The sequence below is a fragment of the Portunus trituberculatus genome, chromosome 20 (assembly GCF_017591435.1).
Source record: "Portunus trituberculatus isolate SZX2019 chromosome 20, ASM1759143v1, whole genome shotgun sequence".
Classification (NCBI taxonomy): domain Eukaryota; kingdom Metazoa; phylum Arthropoda; class Malacostraca; order Decapoda; family Portunidae; genus Portunus; species Portunus trituberculatus.
The window spans coordinates 11,399,917-11,417,490 of NC_059274.1; the positions used below are offsets into that span (position 1 = coordinate 11,399,917).

Here is a 17,574-nt window from a genome sequence, read left to right on the forward strand (position 1 = left end):
TTTGGGCCAAGGAAGCAATTATTTGATATTTTAAAAAGTCTTGGTTGTGGGGTTATGATGTTGATTACTATCATTGCCATGTATAGTGTGACGCAAAGTGTGCTGGGTACTGTAGTAGTGACAGCCACGGTAGGGGTCCGCCAGGGCTCGCCTACATCATGTTTGCTCTTTATCATATTCGTTAATGATCTTATTAAGTTGATAAAAGAAAATTGTGAACCAGATGGTTTCCTGTCGTGGCTGCATATTCTGGTACTCATGGACGACACGGTGCTGCTCGCCACTTCGCGTGCTAGAATGATTGAAAAAGTTAAACTTTTAAAGCAGTTTTGTGATAGAAGGAACATGAAGATCAATCAAAGTAAAACAAAGTTTTTTGTGATATATGGTACTGAGGAGGATAGACTGACTTTAAATGTCGATGATGTGTTTATTGATTTTTGTGAAAAATATATTTATCTTGGAAGTGTGTTTACTAGTCAAGGCTCTGTAACAGCTGATATAATGACACACGCAAATAGCAAAATATGTCACATTTTAAAGTTTGTATCTTTTGTAAAGAAAAATAATGATGTTCCTTTTATGTTAAGCGCAGAGTGTTCGACGCGGCGCTCGTGTCGTCTGTATTGTACGGGTGTGAGTCATGGCTGAGTGGTGACTTGAAACCCATCAACAAATTGTATAACTGGGGCCTTAAGCAGATGTTGGGGGTTCGTATCACTACTACTAACTTTTTGTGCTGCATTGAGAGTGGGTGTCCCTCTCTTGCTGACATAGTAAAGGGTAGACAGAGAAAATTTTTCAAGCGTATGTGGCAAGAAAGGCAACATGTAGACGACGACCCTTTAGGTTTTGCGTTGCGTGTTGCTCTCAATGCCCGGACTCACACCAGTAGGTACCTGAGGGACCTTTTAGATAATGATGTTGATGATATTGTTGATGGGATGAATTTTATGAAAGCACAAGTCAGAAATTCGACATCGTCGCGTCTGATCACGTATATGGCAATGAACCCCAATTTAGATGTTCATGAAGTGTATAGGTCGCGCACTTACTTACTTGAACAGCACCGCATAGCATTCACACAGTTCCGTGTCAGTGCCCACTCGCTAGCAGTCGAGGAGGGACGGTGGAATAGACGTGGGCGTGGTCGTTTGCCCCTCGAACTAAGACTGTGTGCATGTGGTGCGGTGCAAACAGAGTCACATGTGTTACTGGACTGCCCTCTGACTCAGCAGTTAAGGCAGTATTATGATTTTGAAACAATTCAACAGGTTATGAATCATGATCCACCCCAATGCTGTGAGATAATTTTTAAAGTGTTGTCAAGTTTTTAACGGTTTTGGGTTTTTTACTGTTAAATGTATGTATATTAGTATTTCCTTGTGCATAACATTTCATTTGTGTTCTTTTAACGTTTATTTAGGTTTTGTTTTTTTATCTGTATTGTGAGGTTGTCATTTCAATTTGTTTTATGGTATGTTGTGTTTTTGTGTCTTCTTAAAAATTGTAGAGTTTTTTGGTTTTAGTTCGTTAACTTTTATTTGTAGTATGCTTTGCAGTTTTTATTAGTTTTTTTTACAGTTTTAGTTTGCATCGTTTATTTTCTTTTATGTAATGTAATTGGTATTCAATTGAATAAAATTAGTTTGTTGGAATTTATTCATGTATAGGTATAAAGTATAATATATTGGACCAAAGGTATGCTGTAGGCAATATAATTGTAACTTACATATTTATGGTCAATAAACATCTATCTATCTATCTATCTATCTGTCTAGGTGGGGTCATTCTTGCTCCTCTACCCGTGTGGCTCTTTTTTGCTTGTCTCTTCCTTCCACCTGAATTATTAGTGAGATTTCTTGCTGCTGCCTGGTTGTTGTGTTGAGGGGGAGGCGTAGATGGCGAGGCAGTAATCGAGGTGGAGCTTGTGGCGGTTGGGAGGGCACCGTTGTTAGCGGGATTTGGGGTGGGGGAGGCGGTGGGGGCGGAGGAGGTGGCGGCAGCGGTGGTGGCGGCAGCGGTGGTGGGTGGGTTATTGGTAGCGGTGGAGAGTGTGGGAGGGGTTAATCCGATGCGGCTGGGAGGAGACGTTTCGTGTTTTCTGACTCCCACCATTGTCTCCACCTCTCCGATGATCTACATGCTTTCTCCCATGACTTGTCGATCCATGAACCAACGGCGGAAGTACCTATGGTGCGGGTGCTTCTTCTCGCGTCAGCATCTCTTGCGTCGCTCAATGTCTCGATGAATTCTAGGATATCCAGCACCAGAGCTTTTTCTCTATTATTCAGTCACGCTGTAGGGTAAGTGACTGGATAACGTTCTTGTTTCCCATCACTTCTTGTTTTAGGCGTAAAGTGAGGGATACAAGCTCCTCCCTATCCATCGCCATCCATTCGTTGTCCACGTCCTCACTGAAGGTGGTGCGTCGACGTCATCCACAGGGGAGAAAGGAGGAGGGGCTGGGGAGTCAGGTGTTTCCTCGACATCTTCATCTTCGTACACAACTGCTGCGTCAATGTTGGCCTCTTGGCGTAGCTGCTGGGTTACATCGCACGTGTATGCTTCCCTGTCACCCAGGCATGCGATGTAGCATACGTTGCGGCAGTCTGTTTCACCATCACAGCAGACGTAGGGATGGCTATTTGATGCAGACAGGCCACAAACAGCACACCATCTTCGTGGATTATATATAGCCTGGGTGCCCAATCCTCCCAATTTTTGGTGTGCAACCATTTTGACGAAGTTACACTTCTTCCTCTTCACTATGACTGTTCTCCACGGCCACAGAAATGATTACTCTCTCTCTCTCTCTCTCTCTCTCTCTCTCTCTCTCTCTCTCTCTCTCTCTCTCTCTCTCTCTCTCTCTTTCCTCTTGCAGTATTATATTTATATTTGTTCAACGTTCTAATGTTGTATACCTGTCTGTATGTTGTATATATATTTACCATTATAGCTCCTTATAACGTAACTGTTTACTTGTCTATCTATCGTCTATCTAGTTTGCATGTCTGTCTATCAATTTTATTTTCAATGCAAGATTTCAGTGGTTTATCTATCTGTAAATTCCTTCCAAGTATGATCTATCAATCTATCACTGTAACTTGTATAATTTTTGTTTTATTTTCTGTCTCAAATTCAAATGTATGCTTTTAGTTTTGAATGTCTGTTCACATTGTTGATTGTCCTTTCTGTGTCTAGTTCCCAAAGCGAGTGTCCAGATGTCTTTATTTTGTCTGGATGTTTTGCATCATAAGCTTGCTTATTTGTCTTGATTGTGAAAAATTTTACTATCAGGAAAAGGATTCTACTCAATAACTATTCCTAATATCATATCATCTTGTAAACATTTTTAGAGGAAAAAGAAGGTAAAACCATCCTTCTGTTTGTTCGCTTTTCTCACATATGAGTTTCTGTCTAATCATTTCTTACACTGCCAGGATAGTTAACGAGGGACGACCACAGTAGTGAAAAAAATTTAACGAAAATCGTGAACTCTTAGTTCATCCACCTGTGTGATGTGGCTTTACGTGTAAAATTCCGGTCTTGTCTATCAGTTTTTTTTAACATGAAACAGTCTTAGACTGTCCTTCAAGGGTTTGAATTCAATTGTGCAGTTTTGTTCACACGCCCGTCGTGGCCTATGTAATTATTTATCTCTGTTGTAATCACTATTGCAAATATGTTTCAATCTTGCAAAATATAATGGTTCACTTGTCTCCCTGTCTCTCTTCCTCTAAAACAACACCCACTTTTATCTTCAGCATTCTATATCTTCCTTTCTCTTCAACTAAAACGACCCTCTTTAAACGACGTCACAAGATTTATTCACGACCTTATAAATTTTTCTCCACTTTCGCCGTGCAAGACTTACACACGCACCTGGTGGTCTTTGTCTGTGACCTACATTCGGTAAGACAAAGTTCGTACGTGTATCTGCTGGTCTTCACACTTCTACAAAAACAACGTAAAGGTCAAACCAAGGGATATGAGGAATCACCAAGAAAGGCAAGGGTGCTGAGACGCCTTGGGAAGAAACCCGAAGCTTAGGGTGTCATGATGTATAGAGGTGGATTGAGAAAAGTGCACGAGGAGAAGGTTGTCGCGCATGTAACTCAGGTGACGTGTAAAGAGAAGAGGATAATAACTCACTTAATTTTAGGTTTTTCCTAACGTCCAACTCTGAACTTAATAAGGAGAATGGGGAGCGAGCAAGGCAGTAAAGGTGAGGTGAGAGGATGAAAGTCAGTAAATAAAGATGGGTAAGGAGGAAGATATAAAATCAGACGCTTGAGTGAGCTTAGAAGAAAAAAAAAAAGAAAGATTAAAAACAGTATTAAATCCAGAAAGTCCAGGTGTCTTGAAGCTTCACTTAATTAAAAAGATTACAAAAGGAAATTGGAAAAAAAGTTAAAGTAACGCCAAGTTCGAAAGAAAAAGTAAGGGATAAAAGAGAATTTCGATGAAGGGAAAGGAACGAGGAAAAAGGGATCTAGAGTGAAATTAATGAGAGTAAGGACTGAAAGGAAAGTATTAAGTTGTTATAAAAAAATAAAGATGATAAAACCATAAGATAATAGCACTGGGGTAAGAGAATTAAAGAGGACAAGCGTTGATAGTAGAATCTAACAGACAAAAAATGAAGAGTATTGATAAAAGATAGAAGCAAGGAGATAAAATGGATAAAAATGAAAAATGTATACAAATAGTAGAGAGAGCATAAAGGATAGAAAAACGGAGAACCAGAGATAAAGACAGCGAATAAAAGATGGAGATAAGAGGAAAAAGAGAAAGGTACACCAATAAAGAAAAATACCATACAACTGAAGATAAGAGAAGAAAAAGTATTCAGGCAGAAGTGGGACAGAGAAAATGAGAAAAAATAATGAGTAAAGAAAATGAAAGGTAATGCTATCAATAGAAAGAAAACTATAGCAAAAATAACCAGAACACAGGAGATAGAGCAAGAAAAAGTGTTAAGGAAGAGAAGATGAAGACGGAGACAGAAATAGATAATATGAGACAAAAATACAAATATCATCTTTATCCATAATCTAATCTTCTTTTAAAGCTCCTAATTGTCTCACCACTAACAATATGCTTACAGGAGAGAGAGAGAGAAAGAGAGAGAGAGAGAGAGAGAGAGAGAGAGAGAGAGAGAGAGAGAGAGAGAGAGAGAGAGAGAGAGAGGGGAAATGTTAAGTAGAAGGAGATAAAAATGCTAAATATTAAATGTAAAGATATCAATGGAAACAGGAAAAAAAAAAACATGACAAAAGATAACCAGAAGAAAGGACGTAGAAGGAAAAAGTGTTAATGGGGAGGAGATGAAGAATGGAAATAGAGTGGGACAGAAAAATGAGACAAAAAGATAGATACTGAGTATAAAAATAGAGATATCAATACACATGGAAAGACATCCCAAAAATAACCTAAAGACAAAAAATAGAGAAAAAAAAAGTGCAAAGGGAGGAGGAGATGAAGAGATAGAGACAAAGAATACGAGACAAAATATAAATACTAAAAATAAAACCCATATATTTAAATGGCAATGGAAACACGTGCCAGAAATAACCAGATGACAGAACATACGAACATAGAAAATTAAGGATACTGCAAGACGCGGTCATACCTACACATTGCAGGCCGTGTGAACAAAACTACCTCAAACCACTTATCATATCCATCTATACAATTGACTAACCTTATAAAGCTTTCTATTGTTTCAGCACTAACGACATGATTACAGAAGAGAGAGAGAGAGAGAGAGAGTGTGTGTGTGTGTGTGTGTGTGTGTGTGTGTGTTGTGTGTGGGATTAGATAAAGCATAAAGATAAGCGCGGGACAGAAAAATAAATAGACAAAAACATAAATACTGAATAGAAAATGTAAATATATCAAGGGAAACGCAAAAAAAAGAAATAAAAACAAGACAATGGATAACCAGAAGATAGGAGATTGAAGAGAAAATGTTTGAAGTTGGATGACAGAAGTTAGATAAGGGATAGAAAAAATGATAAAAAAGAAAACTACATAATATAAAAGCTAAATATATCAATGAAATTTAAAAGACATACCAGAAACAATCATAAGACAGGAAATAGAGGAGGAAATGTGAAAAGGGTTGAGATGAAAAATGAAGAAGGAAGAAAAAAAAAACAGGAGAAAGAAAGGACCAAGGCGTGAGGAGCAGCAGCACTGGGGGAAAAACAAGAAAACTGGGGAAAACAGGATAGGCAATAGGTAGGAGCGGATTGAATTTCCCAAAGGGGACGAGGGGAAGCCAAGGTCATGCGAGTGAGTTGACGAAGTGCCGAGCGAAGAGGCGCATCCCCTGCAGGTCTAGGAACACAATATTTCATCTACGTCTCTCTCTCTCTCTCTCTCTCTCTCTCTCTCTCTCTCTCTCTCTCTCTCTCTCTCTCTCTCTCTCTCTCTCTTTTTATTTAAACATAACTTTATACAAAGGAACATGTACCCAAAGGCGCACTGTCGTGTGCTACCTATTCTAAGGGTACTCCAATCTATTTCTCTACAATATTTACAAGACTTGAAAATAGATAATATACAAGATGGTCAGCATGTAAATGGAGCACTATTCGTTTCACTTCACTAGCACTATTCACGCACTGCACTACACTGAGTGTCACGTCACAAAGAGTGTCAGAGGAGTTGGCAGTGTCTGTCTCCACTTATGTGCCATCAGTTTGACACTGTGAGTGTTCATCTCCTGGACGTGAGGCACCGCGGCCGTGAACAAGTTCCACATCCTGGAGACGCGTCCTGCGAAGGTGCGTTGATGCTGACACCCGTGGAATCGGGGCACCTCTACGGCGTCACCACCATTGAGCACCGTTCTCGTGCTCCGTATGGTGACTCTTAAAGGATGACGCAGCCCTGCCAGATGTGGCACTCTTTGCACCTGTGCCTTATGGAACACTACGATCGCCGCCACGTCTCTGCGGTGTTCCAGTGAATCAAGAGGACGCTCAGACTCTGGGTGAGGTGGTGGTGCAGCATCTACTAGCCGTATGGCGCGGCGTTGGATGCTGTCCAGTCTCCTTCTGTGTGTGGCGGCACAGGACATCCAGGAGAGAGCTGCGTACTCAAGGTTGGGCCGCACCTGTGCCTTGTACAGCAGCAGTCTCCCCTTCCTGTCGAGGAAACTGGCGATCCTTCTGAGAGCGGAGATTCTGTGAGAGGCTTTCTTGGCAATGCGATTAAAGGATTCACGACCACAGATATACCAACATAAAAACTTACGTGGATACCTGTGCATGTTTTCTCTCTCTCTCTCTCTCTCTCTCTCTCTCTCTCTCTCTCTCTCTCTCTCTCTCTCTCTCTTTCTCTTAGACATACACTCATCCACCAGTCTGTACCCATAAACCACACACATGCACACACAAAGAGAGAGAGCGAGAGAGAGAGAGAGAGAGAGAGAGAGAGAGAGAGAGAGAGAGAGAGAGAGAGAGAAAAAACATGCACAGGTATCCACGTAAGTTTTTATGTTGGTATATCTGTGGTCGTGAATCCTTTAATCGCATCCCTTTAGAAATAAAAATATAATCAAAAACATTAATTCAACAATGCTACGAATAAAAAGAGAAAAAGTCATTGTGTTGCCTCTTAACTCGTAAACTGATCAGGTGGAGGAGAATCCGAACCGCTGTCCTGGAAACGCTATACTTCTTACTCGTAATAATAAGTTCTTGGTATCGAGGAAAGACCATTGACGGCACAAATCCCATTCAGCATCAGAGCTTGAATAAATGATTTTTTCCCTTGCGTACTAAAACATATGCATCTCCCATTGTAGAGGCTAGGAGATCCTACATCGTGGGGTTGTGAGCGAGTTTGTGCTGTACGCCTTCTCCACGTAATCCTGCACATAAAAGAGGTTTAGTGCACAATAACGACAGCGCTCAAAGTAATTTGATAATTCTTTTAAACTCACATTCCAAAGCTCTCCAAGTCTCTACATTTATTTATTTTTATTTTTCTTTACGTCACAAATGATTATTTATGCTGTCAATGGAAATATGCACTCACTCACTTCTGTATTATTTTGTGTATGTGCGTCGCATATGTGTTGAAATATGTTCGTCGCTGGGTGAATGTTCTCTCTCTCTCTCTCTCTCTCTCTCTCTCTCTCTCTCTCTCTCTCTCTCTCTCTCTCTCTCTCTCTCTCTCTCTCTCTCTCTCTCTCTCTCTCTCTTCGGTTTCCCATCAACTTTTTTTCACTCAAGTTATTTGGCCACTATCTACATATATCCTCTTCCTGAAACTCATCCTTTTACTTCCCTCCATATCATACTTCACTATTCCACCTCCTCCTGAGCTTCCTCTTCTACTCATCCTCCTCAGGTAACCCTTAAGCTTCCTCCCCTTCCTTCATCTCCAGCTCCAGCTCCTCTTCCTCCCTCTCTCTGGTTCATAGCTTTATTTAATTTTTACTGTAAAATGTATTCCATTTTTGAGATCGCAACATGAGTAAACCTGATCAGAAATTGGATACATTGCCCTTTCATCCTTTTTTTATGATATTTCACGTCAGATTTTTCAGAACTAATGTCAATTTTCCAGTAGACTCCCCATGATATTGCATTGTCGTAAGTTGGTTATGGCCGGGAAGGAGCCTTTTTCAATTCTAGACAATATGTAACCATTGACTGCTATTGTGTATATCTTTCCTTTATTACCAACCACTCTAAGACATCTTTACTTATTCTACAGCCACCTTCGATCTCCATACAGGGTGGAAATTATAAGATCCATTCCTTTTAACCTTCTTTTCTGTTGTAGATGCATATAAAAATAACACACATTACTTCTGGTGCTATTAATCATTTCGTATCACAGTGAAAAATAGCCCTCCCAAAAAAAATATATACGAAGAAGTACAAAAAGGTCTATGGCATATCGGGTAAAACTGTATAAGCCTAAACAATTGTTCTTTTCCAGCAGCAGACACATCACGAGAAAAAAATAAAGGACAAATCTTAGTCTTTTCTCTACAGCTTACAATGTCCCTTCAGAGACCACGAGGCTGAAGACACGACGCTCTCTGATTTCTTGTATTCATTTGTCACTTGCTTCAGCGAGAGAGAGAGAGAGAGAGAGAGAGAGAGAGAGAGAGAGAGAGAGAGAGAGAGAGAGAGAGAGAGAGACTGTGTATGTGTGTGTGTGTGTGTGTGTGTGTGTGTGTGTGTGTGTGTGTGTGTGTGTGTGTAGTTTGAAGACAAAACAAAGCCACAAGAAACAAACAGAAAACAGATTATTGAATTACGAAGAAGACGCAGATCACAGTTCGAATCCCTTTGAAGTCAGAGGGATGGAAAAAGGAGAAAAATTGGAAAAAAATATATATACCACAGGCAATTAAAACCAGAGAAGACAACTGCTTCGAAAATTGACTTTCCAATGTACTCTCTTTTATTCTCTCTCTTTCTTGGTAAGGATGGCAAGAAAACTCATTAAGAAGGACATCGCTGAGATACACGACCGGCAAGGCTTGTCCGGAACCCAATCAGTCGTGGTGAGGTGGAGAGAAGTGTTTGTCCTGTCTCGAGACATCTGCCACGACTACCGACTTTCATTTCACCTCTTCTCTCTCCTCACCTTTCTTCGCTTTTGTCATAGTCTATTTTTGTTATTACTTCTTCTTCTTCTTCTTCTTTGTTTTCCTTCTTTTTCCTTCTTTTGTATTTGTTGTTGTTGTTGTTATTTCATTCTTACTCCATTCCTCTTTTTCCTCTTTTTCCTCCTCCTCCTCTTCTTATTTCATTTATCATTCTTACCGCTTCCTTCCCCTCATGCTCCTCTCGCCCATCTTCCTCTTCAATTCTCCTCCTCCTCCTCCTCCTCCTCCTCCTTATCCTCCTCCTCCTCCTCCTCCTCCTCCTCCTCCTCCTCCTCCTCCTCCTCCTCCTCCTCCTCCTCCTCCTCCTCCTCCTCCTCTTCCTCTTTTATCTTTCTTCTTCTCCTGCTCCTGCTCCTCATTTTCCTCATCTCACTACTCGTCTTTTATTCACTTTTTCCTCCTCCATTTTTCGTCCTTATTCCACTATTCCTCCTCTTCCTCCTTCTCTCCCCCCCTTCCTCCTTCTTCTCCTCCTCCTCCTCCTCCCCTCTTTCTTTTTCTTCTCCTCCTCCTCCTCTTTCTCTTCCTCTTAGTCCTTTTCTTCCTCCTCCTCTTCCTCTCCATCTTTAGTTCTTTCTGCAGCATCCTTTAAGCCTCCCATGACCTTCATTGCCTCCTCGTCTACTTCTTCCCCCTCTCCCTCTTCCTCCTCCTCCTCCTGCTGTTCCTTTCCTTTAAAACTCATTCACAGTAATAGCATACTACATAATTTTGCTCATTTTTATAAGAAGAGGAAAATATTCATCCCCATCCTCAATTTTGTATATATTGTCACAGTTTCTCTCTTCCCAGCCAGTCTATTGAGACACAAAGGAAGGCTTTTTCATCTCGTCATTCTACACATACATTAACTAATTACAGCAAAATGTCAGGAAATGATCTTTACATAGACACAAAACTCTCATACGTAATCTCTCTCTTCCTCTCTATGTGTGTGTGTGTGTGTGTGTGTGTGTGTGTGTGTGTGTGTGTGTGTGTGTGTGTGTGCGCGCGCGTTTTCCATTAAGTATCTTCTTCCTACTCCTTCTCTCTTCCTCTTTTTTTTTTTTTTTCTTCCTCCTACTCACCTTCTTCACTTCTGAGTGTGTATTTCTATTACTGCTTCTCTTCCTCTTTCTCCACGTCTTCGTCATCTTTCTTATCCTGACTCTCCTCACCTCTTTTAATCTTCCTCTTCAGGTTTTTCTTTTTTTTTCTTCTTGCCTTCATCATTATTGTTCTCCTCATCTTTCTCTCACTGCATCTTCTTCTCCAATTTTTATTTATTTTCTTTTCCTCTATTAATCTGACCTTACTTTCTTCAATTTTCCCATTCTATTTCCCATTGTCTTCCTTTTGTTTCCCTCTCTCTTGAATTGAATGTCTTCTTCCCTCCATGGTTATGCTCTTCCTTACCAAATTATCATCACCACCATCCTATTTCACTGTACCTTCATTCTTTGCATTTTGTAGTCATTGTCCTATTCTGTGTCATTTTCCCCTATATCTACTTCTAAGGCCACTGTTTCGTGACCAACCGCTTCCTCTACCCGAAGGTTCCTCACTCCTCTTTCTCAGATGGACTCCTTTCCTTCCACTCCTTTTCTCCATGCATACTTTCTCTCCATGTCCCTTCCCGCCGCTAACTTTTCTCCTAAGTCGCGTCCCTTTCCTGAAACTTTCCTCGCCACTCCCTGACTGCTCTCTCTTCTGGTGGTGGTGGTGGTGGTGGTGGTGGCGCTCACACACAAGCACAAATCAATAAAGGGCGTCCTGCAATAACCCAGCGTACGTATACAAGTCAGTGTAAGTTTAAAAAAAAGATCAGAACTTGGTGGAAAAATATAAAAAACACGGTTAAGTCCTAATATCTCTCCATCTCCCTCCACCCTCTCTCCCTCTCTCTCTCTCTCTCTCTCTCTCTCTCTCTCTCTCTCTCTCTCTCTCTCTCTCTCTCTCTCTCTCTCTCGTGTCAGTGCACTTCAACCTGGCATACCATATGACCAACTTGCAGAGTCATCTCTTAACATTCCCTCCTTCCTCTTTCCTTCCCTTTCCCTCTTTTTTCCGTTCAACCTTAATTGTTGAGTTATTAGGCACAGGCGTCCACCATTACCAGAGAAGCCCTTCAGCTCTCCCCCTCGTTGAAGCTTTGACTCCATACGCGTCTTGTACCGCTGGAGTACTAGGGGAAAAATGTATAATATGAAGGGGAGAGAAGGACTCACTGCGGTATATAGCACTGTATGGAAAGGCGAATAAGAAGAGGGAAGGGGCAAAAGAGAAAGAGGGAGAGGAGAGCTATGGAGTTAAAGAAGAGTAGGTGAAGGAGAATTTAAGGGAGGCTATTAAAGAAGGCTATTAAATTTGGGTCGTGTAGAAGGTGAGGGAAAAGGAATAAGGTTAAGGTTAGGGTTGTGTGTGTGTGTGTGTGTGTGTGTGTGTGTGTGTGTGTGTGTGTGTGTGTGTGTGTGTATGTGTAATTCACCACGGTCGTCTGCTGGTCACCCAGAAAGATTTCTCCATTACGGAGCGAGCTCAGAGCTCATAAACCGATCTTCGGGTAAGACTGAGACCACAACACACTCCACACACCGGGACAGCGAAGCCACAACCCCTCGAGTTACATCCCGTACCTATTTACTGCTAGGTTAACAGGGGCCACACTTTGAGGCTTGCCCATTTTACTCGCTGCTTCCCGGGACTCAAACCCAGGCCCTCTCGGTTGAGTCGAGCGTGCTAACCACTACACTACGTGTGTGTGTGTGTGTGTGTGTGTGTGTGTGTGTGTGTGTGTGTGTGTGTGTTTCACTGTTTGATCTGCTGCAGTCTCTGACGAGACAGCCAGACGTTACCCTACGGAACGAGCTCAAAGCTCATTATTTCCGATCTTCGGATAGGCCTGAGACCAGGCACACACCACACACCGGGACAACAAGGTCACAACTCCTCGATTTACATCCCGTACCTACTCACTGCTAGGTGAACAGGGGCTACACGTGAAAGGAGACACACCCAAATATCTCCACCCGGCCGGGGAATCGAACTCCGGTCCTCTGGCTTGTGAAGCCAGCGCTCTAACCACTGAGCTACCGGGTGTGTGTGTGTGTGTGTGTGTGTGTGTGTGTGTGTGTGTGTGTGTGTGTGTGTGTGTGAGAGAGAGAGAGAGAGAGAGAGAGAGAGAGAGAGAGAGAGAGAGAGAGAGAGAGAGAGAGAGAGAAATGAAGAGGAACACAAATACAAAGATTTCGAAATGAAACTTAAGCCGCCACAGTATGAAGGGAAGCATAACCGCACACTAACACAAACACCCACACAATAATCCTAAGCTATAAAGAACTAGAACCAAAGCACAAATGCAACACAATAATGAGACGCTACAAGACAGAGCTAAACATGATGACTGAATAGTAGCATTGACTCTCCGATCAGGATGAACAAGGCAAGAAGGAAACAACGGCACAAAAAATATAAAACCTGGAAAAAAATAATATGACCCAATGGCAACGCGAGTTTGTTGAGTAATTAAGTATGACAATTATAATCACGGATGGATGATTGCCATAACAAGGAGAGAGAGAGAGAGAGAGAGAGAGAGAGAGAGAGAGAGAGAGAGAGAGAGAGAGAGAGAGAGAGAGAGAGAGAGAGAAAGTGAAATAAGGAAAAAATGAAAAAAAGTACGATATAGTACAGCAGAAAAGAATGAAAAATCTTTCATATATTTAATAGCCAGGTTGGGGTCACGAAGATAAATAAGGAAGGGAAGAGAGAAGGAGATAAAAGTGGGAAGCAGGGAGAGCAATACAAGGAGGAGAAGGGATCTAAAGAGAAGCAATAAGAGGGAAGAAAGGAGTAAAAAAGAATAAGAGGAGGAGGAGGTGGAGGAGGAGGAGGAGGAGGAGGAGGAGGAGGAGGAGGAGGAGAGTTGCGCCGTGGCTGGCAGGCATCCTCGGAGTCTCAGGCACTGGCGGAGAGGGAGCGACAGTGGCCCTCCTGCGTGCGTGAGGAGCAGACCTCAGCGTTGCGTCTCCTCGCCCCACAGTCCTTGCCACCGCCAGGCCGCGCCGCCCAGCAGGCCGCTCACTGAGGCGAAATTGGATAAAACAATAATCCTGTCCCATTCTTCCGCCCTCCGTGACACTTTCACGGGAGTCTTGGCTCGTGCAACTCTTCGTTAGACGTGATAGTTTAGTGGCCCTTGACAGGGGGCAGTTCAAAAATATATTAATGCATGTGAACTAGAGAAAACTTTTCGTTGAGTGGAAACCACAAACATGAGAGTGTTAGGGAGGATGTGTCCCAATTACTGTGATGTTTTACACCGGTGAGTGACAAGAGTGGGTGAAAGAGCCGGCGTCTGGCTCGTGTCGGTAAGACAGGGTGAGGGAGGGAGAGGGAATACCCTTAACACGTCATCAAGTGAAGCTGTGGCAGGTTGTCGCCGGTAAGTGAGGCGCGGACAGCCAACGGTCGGCAGAGCGGTGAAAAAAAAATGTGCAGCTTTCTTGGATCCCGGGGGCGAGGCTCCAGCACCACCCACTGGATAGTAACCCTACTGGTGGTGGCGGCAGCCTTCTCGGTCCTGGGACTCTCGGCCAGAGCCACCTCGGCCTTCGGACTTGACGGTAAGTTGAACATGAGGACCTTACTTCTGGGCCAGCACTAAGATGTATAGGGCGCCTAACGATTAACACAGCAGACACTGTCACCTCACAATCTCCCTGCTGCGGCAGGGGCCTCTGGGAAATAATATGGTGGGATGAAACTCGATTTAACAGAACTCATATTTGTGTTGTTTTAGGTGATTACATGGAGCTGAAGTGCACTGTCCAGAAAATATAAATATAAATGTTCAATTGTTCGTTGGACACAAAAAATAAATCGTCAACATTTAATCCTAACTAATTCAATACCGTCATCGCACACAATTAACACAAAATGTTTAGTTTGACCTGAATTCGTTTTGTCCTCTAACAAATGCGGTAATTCCTAATTAGATAACTAAATAAACAAAGTGATAAGTGAATAAACAGGTACAATACTGTAGCTGAATAGATCTCGACACATTACTGTCATACAAACCAGTCCAAAGGCCACCCAAATAACGTAACCTAAACTCATATTATCCAATCCAACTTAACACCACTCACCTCACATTACCTAAACTAATTGAACCTAACCTAACCTGATCCCACCTCACGTCATGTAGCCGAAGCTAACTAAATAAAAGCACTTACTTTATCTCACATAATTTAGAAGCAGAAAAGAAAAACAAACCAGTATTGAGAATAGGAGGGAAAAAAATGTCATCTTGCTGACAGTTCTACTTCTTATCCACATATAAACCCTGCTCCTCCCCTTCCTCCACCTCCTCCTCCTCTTCCTCCTCCTCCTCCCTAGCTCTAGTAGCTTCCCATGGCGCGGTGGAGAGCTGAGACATACGCATTAAGTCTCACTAGCTCTTCAATGCTCCTCCTCCACCTCTACCGTCAAACACGCAGTGAATATCCCGAGACTAGTTTCTTTCCCGCTCTTCCTCGATTACCAGATGCAATTATGCGACACCGAATGGACACGCACGGGCGCAGGGAGGAAGCCAGAACACTTGAATTGCGCACATAACAGTAAATCGGCCAAACATACGGTGACGAATGTGCTGAATGGAGGAAGACACATTGCCTCGACGCACCAAGATAAATTAGGGAGATACATAATGAGGCTTGATATATTTAAGTTGGAGGGTGATTTTTCTTCCTTATTTGTGAGGGGAAAGTGGAAATTAAGTTTCGGTATGTACATATAAAGAATATATAAATTCAAATGAATGTGTACACTGCGAGTTAATGGTACAGAAGTGTAATGAATAAATTATTAGATGGAGTACATTAAATTCACACCATAGCTCTCACTGGGAATGGAAAACACTTTGAGGGACTGGGAAAGGGGATTCGGAAAGTACCCAAAACAGCAAACATGAAAGTGTTTGAGAGATGAAACAAATTTCTCGCCGCGTTCAGAGTGACAGGAGGACAAAGACTGCCAGACTAAACGCAAATGGTGAAAAAGTGACGGCGATTCTCATACAATAAATGAATATAGAAACAAAAAAGCAATACTTGAGCACAGCATCAATCATACGTTACACAGCCAAGAGGAACACGCAGCATGCAAACACAAAGAAACTATACAATGGCTTAATTTCATTTACTCCATTTTGTCTGGCACTTTTTTTATTCTTCCAACACAAAGAGGAGGTAGAGCAGAGGGAGGGAGTCAGTGTACCAAGAGGGATGTGTTAGTTCACTTTGATCGTGTGTTCTTGGTGGTAACTAGGGGAGATCAGACGGTGTGTGGGAGATGAGGGACGGAGGGGAACAGGGGGAAGGGGGTTGTTTCTCAATGCGTGGATCAGAGACCAGGAGGCACACGAACACATGAATAAAGAGAATGTGAGATGAAGTGAATTAAATCATAAGCGCAGAACTCAAACATATTTTCTCTTTTTTCTGTATAAAGAGAAAAAAAATCATGTTACGTGTGTGTGTGTGTGTGTGTGGTGGGAGGATATGTGCCGTTCCAGCGTACAAACACCTTATAATACACGGCTCAAAAAGAATATTAATAAGATGAGAGGCGACATGCAGGTAACGAGGCTGCTCTACACGGGAGTCTTGAGCGCTGAGATACGCACCTCACAAAATGCTGGAAATTGCCCCACTCCTCCCGGAACTTTTTATCAAGCCTCCTCATCCTCGTCCTCATCTTATTTCCCCTTTATACTCCACTTGGACCGAGGCCTTTAAGAGGTAGCGGGGCGGGAGGGAGAATGGGGGGCCAGAATGGAAAGTCCGACAAAGGGCAGTCAAGTTATTCTCTGTCGTTATAGATCACTCTCAGTCCAAGTGAGGAATGTGTCTCACGCCGCAAGATGAACGACGAAAAATTGAGATCTCCGTCACGCGGTTCCTCTAGAGCATTACAAAGGAGGAGGAGGAGAAGGAGGAGGAGGGCATAGGGTCTTGGCACGGACTTAAGAAGAGGAAGAGAGCCGTCCAAAGGGTCATTTAGCTCCCTACAAGGTTTACTTCTCCGGGTTCTTCGTTGCAAAATGGGAGATTCAACGCCGCGTAAGGAAAAATGTTTACGACAACCCGAGCGTGTAAAGAAAAGCAAAGCAGCACCTGGATGAAAATTCTGCCGTAAATCTTGACAGCAAATTTGAGCTGTAACCAACTTTTCTCTTGTCTCATTCTTATATATACTCTCTCTCTCTCTCTCTCTCTCTCTCTCTCTCTCTCTCTCTCTCTCTCTCTCTCTCTCTCTCTCTCTCTCTCTCTCTCTCTCTCTCTGTACATATTGATTCAACACAACGTACATTATGCAGGAAAATTATGGAAGTGATAACAATGGATTTATTGAGCAGAAATTATCGACTGCAATTGATATTCAACTTTCTTGTTATTATATCCTACTTAGTATTGATGGTCACTCATGCTGAAGGGGAGTAGTGTACGAGATAGATAGATAGATAGATAGAGAGAGAGAGAGAGAGAGAGAGAGAGAGAGAGAGAGAGAGAGAGAGAGAGAGAGAGAGAGAGAGAGAAAATCAAACACAAAACAGTACATATTTCTATAACATTTTCCTTTACCATCAACTTCCTGACATTGCCACACTCAATAATAACCGCTTCCTTCAACCGCTGGCATGACTTGGTTTATGTAAGTGCTTCATTGAACATCCTACTCCTGCAACTCTAATACGGACAATAGAGAGGATCAATTGAGAATCCTTAGTGGACTGAGAGGTACCGAGAAGGATTACTGACTAGCTGAGGAGAGGAAGGGAAGGGAGTATGGAAGGGGAAGTTACTGGATTGAGGAGAAATAGAAGTTGAAGTGGTGGAAGAAGGGACAGTACATCAGAGACGGTCTGTCCTCACCCGCCACCCAAG

At 42.5% G+C, this 17,574-nt stretch overlaps 1 protein-coding gene across 3 annotated transcripts in view; it reads left to right on the forward strand.

Annotated features, from left to right (window-relative positions):
* The first annotated feature begins 13,552 nt into the window (after positions 1 to 13,552).
* The window catches only part of LOC123506607 (zwei Ig domain protein zig-8-like), a 251,098-nt gene continuing 247,076 nt past the window's right edge, over positions 13,553 to 17,574 (forward strand). The window contains exon 1 of one of the 3 annotated variants that reach the window (XM_045258853.1): positions 13,553 to 14,247. In XM_045258853.1, coding sequence (XP_045114788.1) covers positions 14,115 to 14,247 — 133 coding nt within the window. In that variant the 5' untranslated portion in view covers positions 13,553 to 14,114. The remainder of the gene's footprint in view (positions 14,248 to 17,574) is intronic. The other 2 variants (XM_045258852.1, XM_045258854.1) reach the window with 2 other exon arrangements.